This window comes from Monopterus albus, unplaced genomic scaffold (genome assembly GCF_001952655.1).
Source record: "Monopterus albus unplaced genomic scaffold, M_albus_1.0 scaffold40.1, whole genome shotgun sequence".
NCBI lineage: Eukaryota > Metazoa > Chordata > Actinopteri > Synbranchiformes > Synbranchidae > Monopterus > Monopterus albus.
The window spans coordinates 1,591,631-1,600,878 of record NW_018127920.1 but is presented as its reverse complement, the minus strand read 5'-3'; the positions used below and the strand labels follow the sequence as shown (position 1 = coordinate 1,600,878).

Sequence of the window (9,248 nt, the reverse complement as noted above, 5' to 3'; positions counted from 1 at the left end):
TCTTTCCACCATTAATTATAGGATTGTTAGTTTGATGTCATACTTGGGTTGGGCTGCAGCAGGACCTCAGTCTGTCTGTATATTTTATCAGTCCAGTGTTTGGTGCAGTCTGCGCGGCTCATCAGGTTCTCAAAATGAGCGTCCAACTCAGTCTTCTCCGCCTGCCCCAGCTTCTCTTCTGTGAACTGAGGCAGAGCAAATGGACAGCTCAAACAAGTGAGCACCCGAAACACAATGCTTTCTGACTCTGCGGGATTTCAGCAGTTATTATAAAACCTATTAAATCAACGCCATGTCGTGACGTCACGAAAGGTCTGGTTGATGTTCTGGCTCAGCTGACATCCTTTTCCTTCCCCGTCATCATCATCATCAAACTCATCCAAATCAATAAAAGGTAATACATCTGGTACAGCCATGGTCACTTTAAACTCACGACTTACAGGCTAGTTTGCGTTAAAATATATCGTTAGTGGAAAACAAAGCTGTCACAGCGTATTGACGCCACCATGGTTGGGAATTTACTCAGTACCTGGTAATATTTTTTGTCAAGGTGGCAGCAGTACGCCGCCGTACAGCGCTGTGTTTAATTACAACGTAGGCCTAAACTATTATCAAGACGCAGCAAAATATCAAGCAACTAATACTATACGGTCAAACATTAGCTCAAGAAAGCAGAACCGCGAGGTGAAATACTAAACCGTGAGGTTGGTCAGAAAAGGTTAGAGCTGGTAATCAAAAATGAAAGAAAGCATCAGTTGAACCACAGAACATTGTAGCCTCAGCGCAAGTCAATACCTGAAAAGCTCTTGTGAAAAACAGCCCAGCACCGGAGGCAAATTTCTTCACGTTGAAATCCATTGTATTCTCCTTAACCTTATACTTTAGTTAGCTAGTGGTGTTAGACTCGATTGGGAACCACTACCTCGACTCCAGCGGCTAATGTTATAGCATACACCAAAAATCACGTGACCACCACGGATCCGCCAAACGGGGAGATGCATATGCCACTCAGAAAAACATGGCCTATTTAAAAAGCAAGGAATTTAGCAACATGGTTTCTCGAAATTTGGATTTGAGTATGTCCCTTTCTTCTTATGAGTGTCTAATTTCCCCAAAATTATAAAGAAACAAAAATGCTGGTCTTATTTTGAACGAAACTCGTACTTCCGATGCGAATTCTGTTTGATTTCCGGTATTTTACGTCATATTTTTTTAGATGACGACTTCAACTCTTTTTTTAAAAACTTTATTCAACAAGAAGAATACAGTACTGTCATCCAAAGATACAAAGATATAAGAGTGTATTCAACATACATCCACCGAACCAGAATAGAAACAAATAAAGAAAGAAAGACAAAGAATACAAAAAAGCTAGGGGGGGTATTATCTAACCAGGAATTTTAAATAAGGTGCATAAATTAATTGTTTTGATGGCCTTTGTATTATCATAAAAAAATATTTAAGAAATGTATTGTTTGAACTCTGTTAAAAAGACCAAGAATAAAGGTGAATTTACATTTGTGAATATGAAACTTAGCCAATAAAATTAACAAGTTACAGACATATACATGAGATGAGAATCGTGTTTCTAAGCAACCAAACAGAACATTCTTCCAGTACAAAATAAAATCCTTATCAATATTTATATGTATAAAATCACAAAAGTCAAACCAAAATGTTTTTATAAAACGACAATACCAAAATAAATGAACAGCAGTCTCAGGGGAATTACCACAGAAAGTGCACATAGGGTCAATATCTACTCTAAACCTCTTACAATAAACTTTCACTGGATAAACTCTGTGAATAAGCTTAAAAGAAACCTCTTTTATCTTATTAGTTACTAAGTAAAGATTAGGTAAAAGCCAGACCTTTTCCCACTTCAGATCATGCGACTTCAACTCTTTAGTCACAGAAATCTGTGGGTATTTCGTGAATGTATTATTATCTATGGAGTGTTTGTTTGAGTTGCTTATAGATATTTACAAGGCTACTTCATTTAACAAAGAACACAAAGTACAAAATATATACAACAACACTGCTTCTCCCAGGGGATCAAAGTAAAAAAAGCAATCATATACATAGATCAAATATAACACAGTTTTACATTTTATAGCGTTTTTTTTATTCTTAATGTTTTGAATGTAGTGTCATGGTCATATAGCTCATGAAAAAAGTGTTCCAAGTTTGGTTTCAATGTGGAATTCATCCATTTCTTTTTATGCATGCAAAATTTCCTTTTAATTATGGTTAATTGCACAAAATAATATCATTGTCCATCAAATTATCTACAAAGCCTAGAATAATTTCTCTTTCCTGTAGATGGATCCTTTGCCTAGATTTTATCCAAATGAAATGCTCAATGCCTGTTCAAAATATCTCGGTATAGATTTAATGGAAGAACAAATGAGAAATTGCTTCTCTTACTAGACCACAGAAATAATCAATCAGAATAAATCTTTGATATATCTTTGACTGGGTATATCTAGTGCAAGGTTTTAAAAGACACCTCTTTTTCTTTGTTATTGATACAGTATTTATCACCAACCATGGATTTTCTTTTGCCCGTTCAATCCTTCATAACGAGAAGTCCAAAAATCTTTTCTTGGCAACATCACCTTCTGCATAAAAGTTCTTATTTATATGGGTATTTCTCTTTAATAATATTTCTGTTTCCTAATATACAGTTTATATCAAAGGGTGCATATTTGCACCATGAGTTGAATGCACCATGAATTTTCAAAGAATTGGACTATGCCCTTTGGTAAAGACCCAAAAAACAATGTGTCTTCTTCCAGTGTAACTGTTGTGTTACATTTGTCTGAAACTCATTATATATTAAAAAATTATCAGTGTTTTACCCTTATCAAACCATTTCCTTTCAAAGATTTATTCCTACACAGAACATTCTGATTATTCCATATAAACATTTTCTGTGGGGAAAAATTATGGTTATAAGCTAGTTTCCAAGAAAGTAGGGCTGGTTTGTGAAAATTGGAAAGTTTCACAGGCAACTTATTGGTATTATAGTCACATTTAAAAAGAAATTTAATTCCTCCCATCAAATTAAATAGATATTTTGATTTTGGGAAGGTATCCCACGTGTTATCTTCATCTTCTATCAACTTAACCAATTTATTTTGAATGTATAGTTATATTTTTCAAAGCTCAGAATAACAAGTCCACCATTCTTTTTGGTGTCATTTAAAATGTCTTTAATTAATGACCTTTGCTTCTCCATATAAACATATACAGTATCTATAAATGAAAGGGTTTTATTGTCTAAAGCTGAAGGAATAGCTAGAGCTGTTTATGTAGCTCTGTCACTTGCAATGCCCCTAATATACAGTATTTATAGAAAGTTGTTAATAAGGAAACTGAAACACAGCCTTTATTCCTATTCCAATGTGAAGTCAAACATCAGTCCTGAAAAGTGTATTATGTAGCGTGGATGTGACAGTTACATCGGTGCTAGAAAAGTTTAAGTTCCTTATGCTGTTTTTGCATTTTGCAATACATTTCTGCTTCAATATGCAGAACCAGGAAGCATGTTTTCTTGTACTATGCTGCCACTTAGTGTTGACTTTTGGTCTTCCACATTGAGTGCGAGTATAGAAGCTGCCTTTGTCAAGCTGATACGAGTTTTTTGATTGTTGAAAATACCTTTTTTGATCTATGAATTTATTGCTATTAGCTTTTGTTACCCCTTAAATTCAGCACCAGCGTTTTAACCCAAAATGTCACTAGTGCAGTAAAAGTATATACAAAATTTCCATCTTGATATTAATCATTAATGCAAATAATGTAGCATTTATGATATGGTGATTTGACATTTTTGAAAGGTTAAAGTAAAAATCCTTCTTTTAGAAGACCTAAACTTTAGAATCAAAACTGTCTATCAAACTTCTTTTGACTTAAAAAAAAGACTCTAAAGGTTTGTTAATATTTACCAGTACTACAACCCCAAATCAGAAAAAGTTAGGACGGTCCCTCAGACGCCACTGCATCAAGAATCGTCACTCTTCTATAAGTGCAATAACCACATGGGATCAGGAATTACTCTGGCACACCTGTGTCAGGCACTACAATACGTAGTTACATCCTTAAATGCCAATTATAACTGTACTGTGCCAAAAGGAAGCCCTGTGTTAACAGTGTCCAGAAGTGCAGTCGACTGCTCTGGGCTCAGAGGCATCTGGGATGGAGCATCACACAGAGGAAATGTGTACTGTGATCAGACCAATCAGTACGGGTCTTCTTTGGAATGAATGGACACCATGTGCTCCAGACCAAAGATAAAAAGGACCACCCAGACTTTTACCAGCAACAAGTCCAAAAGCCAGGGTCGGTCATGGTCTCTGGTATTTTGAAACACAAACTGCATCAACGGAGACCCAAACATCTTTTAAGTGTTATGAAAAGGAACAGCAACATCACACCATGGTAAATGCTTTTAGAGCATTCTTTTGTTTCATTCTTAGAAATTTGATAAACATTTATCACGTGTTCAGAGAAGGATCAGTCACAAGGATTTATATCCTACACTATGAACAATAACCCTCACTGTAAATATACCTCATACAGATTAGTACAGGTCTCTAGTTTTAAGTACTGTTTTTATTCCTATTTATATCATTTCAATGAGCATTCCTTTGTCTGCATTGTTTACTGCCTGTTTATACTGCTTTTGCTTTGTTTGCACTGCCTGTTGCTTGTTAATACTGCTTATTTTGTTATATCACACAGCCATCAGTGACGTGCGGTCAGGGGAGGCAGGGGAAAGAAAAGAAAAAAAAGTTAACCATAAAATATAATAAATGTTAATATTTGTCAGCTGGTGTGTGTTGTAGGCCCTTTTGCCGTTCGAATCCGATGTTGAAGGAATTTCTTTCAATAAAGAATAGCAGAATTTCCGTATATCCCGTTCAAATGCATGGAGGAGATGCGCGGTGAGGCAGCACTTTGCTGTGCCTCTTGGTGAATCGTGTAATCCTCACAAACTGTATGCGATGCAAATAGTGTGTCACTGTCCCTCTATATATCGCAAATAAAATGCTTTCTAACACTCTGATTATATGCTCTGCCTTGCCATAATCTGGATAATGTATAAAATGTAGTTCTGTAACGTGTTTAGGCTCGCAGATTAACCATAAAACCCAGTAAAAAAGTTACTCGGTGAGGCAAACAGTACCCCTGCCTCAAGGCAGAGGGCGCTAGTGAGCCCACAGATTCTTGCGCTACCTACAATCTTCTTCGTGCTTGTTTATATCTCCTTTACAATCCGCCTTATCAAAATGGAAGATTACATTTCCAAGCTGAGAAAATTCGCAAATCTGGACTTTCAATCAAAACATTTTTGACAGTCTGGACATTTTTGTCCAGAAGGATCTTCTTTATTGAAAACATTTGTTTTAATATTGGATTCGAACGGTAAAAGGGTTTGTAATACATACCAGCTGACAAATGGATTTCGTGTACAAGTAAAGGTAAGACCATAAACTTTTATTATTTCTAGTTAGAAATAAACTCAACTGGAATAAATTTTAACCTCAAATTAAATATGGGTCACGTTTGTGTGAAGAATGCTGATATGAGATATAAAACACAACGCATTGTCTGTTAACAGACAATTTGTTAACGGTTCATTTGTATTTGTAAATCTGACTGTAAAAGAGTCAGTGCCTCACCAGCTGTCAACCTCACCGTACGTTACCGACAGCCTTATGCTGGTTTACTGTTTACTTGGGGATATGTACATACACATTGAGAGCCGATGTACCAGAGTCAAAGTCCTCGTGTGTCTGACACACCTGGCCAATAAAGATTCTGATTGTCCTGTACTTAAAAAAAAAAAAACCTATGAAATAAAACCTAGCGCAATATGTTAAGTCTTGCAATTATGTACCCACAATGCCTTGTCTCTGAATCAGCCCCTAGTTGCTCAGAGCTCCATCAAAACACAGTTCAAGCACACTGTGTCATTCTTAAAGCTTCAATACAATTTACTGACAGACAAGAAGAGCAGTTCATCTCCTAACCGGGGAAATAGCAGTTCATTTCCCTACCTGTCCGGTTAACATGTCGAAGAACGAGACATATTTGACACCGTTGTGTGAATGGCCAAGTAGTGTGAAAGTGCTTTGTGTGTGCTGTGTTGGGGCAGTGTGGAAACTACAGTACTATGTGGTGAACCCAATTATATGGCCAGTATATCTAGTAGTGAGTAAGAGTCTTTATTAACACAGTGAGCAGAGAAGATTAGGACAGGGTGGCGTCTAATCTCAGGTGTACAGGGATTTAAGTAGCAGGAGGCCTGGGGAGGAGGAAGTGGAGTACACAACTCTTGACTGAAGGGGAGATGAAGAGGGATGGGTGCCAGCAGTGGGTGCAGAGCAGTACTGGGTGCATGAGTGGCCCCGTTTCACTTGGGTGCATGTGGAGGCACTCCTGCATTTAGACAGAATCCATGAGGTAAGAAACACTTCTTCATTCACAGACGTGAATTTCAGTTCAGAGGCCAAGTGACTCCAGCAATCCAGAGGGACAGGAAAAATACATAACTTAGTCTTTACAAGGGCAAGGTAGGTCTTTCAGAGGCACGACTGAGACATAGTCCAGGTACAAAATCAAGAGTCTGGTCTGGTTTCACAAGGGCAAAAGAGATACAGAAAGGCTAGAGAATCAAGCACATAGTCAAAACTATCTGGCAACTCCTTTGCGGGAAGGAGCTGCTTATAACAGGGCTTACACAGGTGTGTTCAATTTGCACAGGTGAAGATATTTGGTGTGATGAACTAAAGTAACCTGGAGTGAGAGTAGGCTGAAACAGGAAGTGTCAAGACAAAATAAGAGCTGGTTACCGGAAGAGGAGGCAGGGATCATGTAAAGCATAGAAAAGCGCTATACAAGTATAAGACCTTTTACACTGTAAGATATTCCCCTGTAGTTATGTTGACAATATCACTACATTCTATTTAGGATATTGTTCTAATCTTAAATACTGTAAGTTAGAGAATGTTATAGTGACCATATAGATTGAGAATCATCTGTGAGGTTCTTGTATATTTGTAAGTCAGCCAGATGCGTGCCTTACTTTCCCTGTTTTTTCTATAAAGCTAACTCAGAGAATTCAAATAAATCATTTTCATATAACATTTATACAAACCGTAGTAGCATTTCCATAAAGTTTAGGATCAATCCATTTAGTCCTTTCTGTTTTATTATTCATTGGTTTCAAACTGTGGAGCACTGAGTAGCGCCGTCACCTCACAACAAGAAGGTTTCGGGTTCGAGCCCTGGCTGACCCAATGCCTTTCGGTGCGGACTTTACATATTCTCCCAGTGCCTGCGTGGGTTCTCTCCGGGTACTCCAGCTTCCTCCCACAGTCCAAAGACATGCAGCCTAGGTTGACTGGTGACTCTAAACTGCCCATAGGACTGAGTGTGACTGTGTGGTTGTTAATCTCTAAGTGTCAGCCCTGTGATAGACTGGCGACCTGTCCAGGGTGGACCCTGCCTCTTGCCCAGTGTCAGCTGGGATTGGCTCCAGCCCTCCACACCCCTAATTCGAAATAAGCAGTATGGATAATGGATGGTTTCAAACATCAGATGCTAACTCCTGACTGTCTGAAGTCAACTTGTAGATCTAAATAATTCAATTCAGAGGAACATTTGATAAGGCATGTGGTCTTGATTGTAAGAGCACAATCATGTAATTCTTAGATTTTTAAAACTAAGTCCAAAGAATGTGATTCAAATCATACTCAAATCAAACCATGCAATATGCCCTCCTGTTTGCTACATGTGGTTTTCAGCTTTATTCAGGTCTTTCCTTGAATCTGTAAAATGATGCATAAAGAAGCAGACTAAATTATCTTATTTCAACTGAATTTATGAGCTATTGAAATGTTTACATATTGGCTAACATACTGGATATTCTGTCGACTAGCTTACAAACATTATATTGAATCTCACTTCAATCAAAGACATTCTGAAGCAAGACCATTTTATCAGACAATGTGATTTCCTTTGTTTGCTTATTTACAACATGGAATCTGTGTCAACATTTGTAAGCAGTGGTGTTTCGGGGGTTGCAGGGATGGTCCAGGTCATCTACAGCAGTGTGCAGCTTTTCCTTGGATCACTCCACCCCCCTCACTGCAGGTGTTGTATATGCTCCACCCACCTTTCTGCCAGTTGTAAAATGCACAGCCTTTATGCTGCAAAGTGACATTAAATATTGGTGAGGCATTAAAAATACCTGTTGCTGCAAGAAAACTGTGAATATTCTTTAGTCTGCACTTGATGAGAATAAGTCAAATATTCCAGTTGACTGAAGTGGCAGCATGAGAAGAAACCTCCGTCCTCAGTGACTCAGACTATAGATAGCATCTGCCTACATACAGCTTACTTTTACTGTAATAGCATCAGATTTGAAACAAAGCTCGTTATTTATGACGTTAACGTCTTTGCCCACTGTAAGTGTAACAAACTGCTGATGAACCATAACCAGGATGTTATGCCACACTCCTTGATAAGTGCAGCTCTGCAGTATTTCTCTCTGGTGCTTGCATTCTAAAACCAAACCAGCCAAAGGGCGTGATCAACAGGCTCATAATGTGTCAGTTGCCTCTTTTGCATTTTTGGTCACTTTTTTCAAAGAGCGCCTTTGACATATCTGAATGAACTTCCTGTGCTCTTTGGTGTCTTCTTCACCTCTTGTTTCTCTTTGGAGCGTCAGACATTTACAGTTGCCTGCTGTGACCCTTTGAATTAATGTAGTTAATCTGCAACCCACACAATAAAATATGCAAGACTGTGGTAATATTTTACCTGGTGGGAGGACGTTCCTCTGAAAGTGTCCTGGCGTGTTCATGTTGCCAGGCGGCAGGTACTGCCCCACCACAAAGGCCCTATGGCCATCAGTGGCCAGACCCACTCCTAGCTCAGTGCTGTCCTTCCACACCACCTGAGTAAAATGACCTGCAGGAAGAAACACAGCAGTGTGTAACGTCAGTGTAGTGTTGTTTCTAGAAGAAAACTTGTGTTGTAATAAATGCATAATATTGTATACCTGCACCTCTGAACTGACATAAAACTATTATTAGAACAAATTATTACAGAGCAACATAACAAATTAGCTAAATAATTTATTCTTATGGTTTAAACTTTGACAGTGACACTATGTAAATAGTTAAGGGATCACCTATGATACTGAGGGGAGCATGAAAGTCTGAGCCAGATTTCAC

The 9,248-nt window shown here is 38.1% G+C and overlaps 1 protein-coding gene and 1 long non-coding RNA gene across 8 annotated transcripts in view; one reads left to right on the top strand and one right to left on the bottom strand.

The window, feature by feature from the left end:
* The window catches only part of LOC109959655 (endophilin-B2-like), a 33,847-nt gene extending 32,652 nt beyond the window's left edge, over positions 1-1,195 (bottom strand). For 4 of the 7 annotated variants that reach the window (XM_020599187.1, XM_020599180.1, XM_020599184.1 and 1 more), the window contains exons 1-2: positions 796-1,195; positions 44-185 (exon numbers count right to left, since the gene is read on the bottom strand). In XM_020599187.1, coding sequence (XP_020454843.1) covers positions 44-185; positions 796-858 — 205 coding nt within the window. In that variant the 5' untranslated portion in view covers positions 859-1,195. The remainder of the gene's footprint in view (positions 1-43; positions 186-795) is intronic. The other 3 variants (XM_020599185.1, XM_020599182.1, XM_020599186.1) reach the window with 2 other exon arrangements.
* The window catches only part of LOC109959656 (uncharacterized), a 7,220-nt gene extending 5,335 nt beyond the window's left edge, over positions 1-1,885 (top strand). The window contains exon 3 of the long non-coding RNA XR_002274868.1: positions 1,507-1,885. This is a non-coding gene — a long non-coding RNA (uncharacterized LOC109959656). The remainder of the gene's footprint in view (positions 1-1,506) is intronic.
* The last annotated feature ends 7,363 nt before the right edge of the window (positions 1,886-9,248 follow it).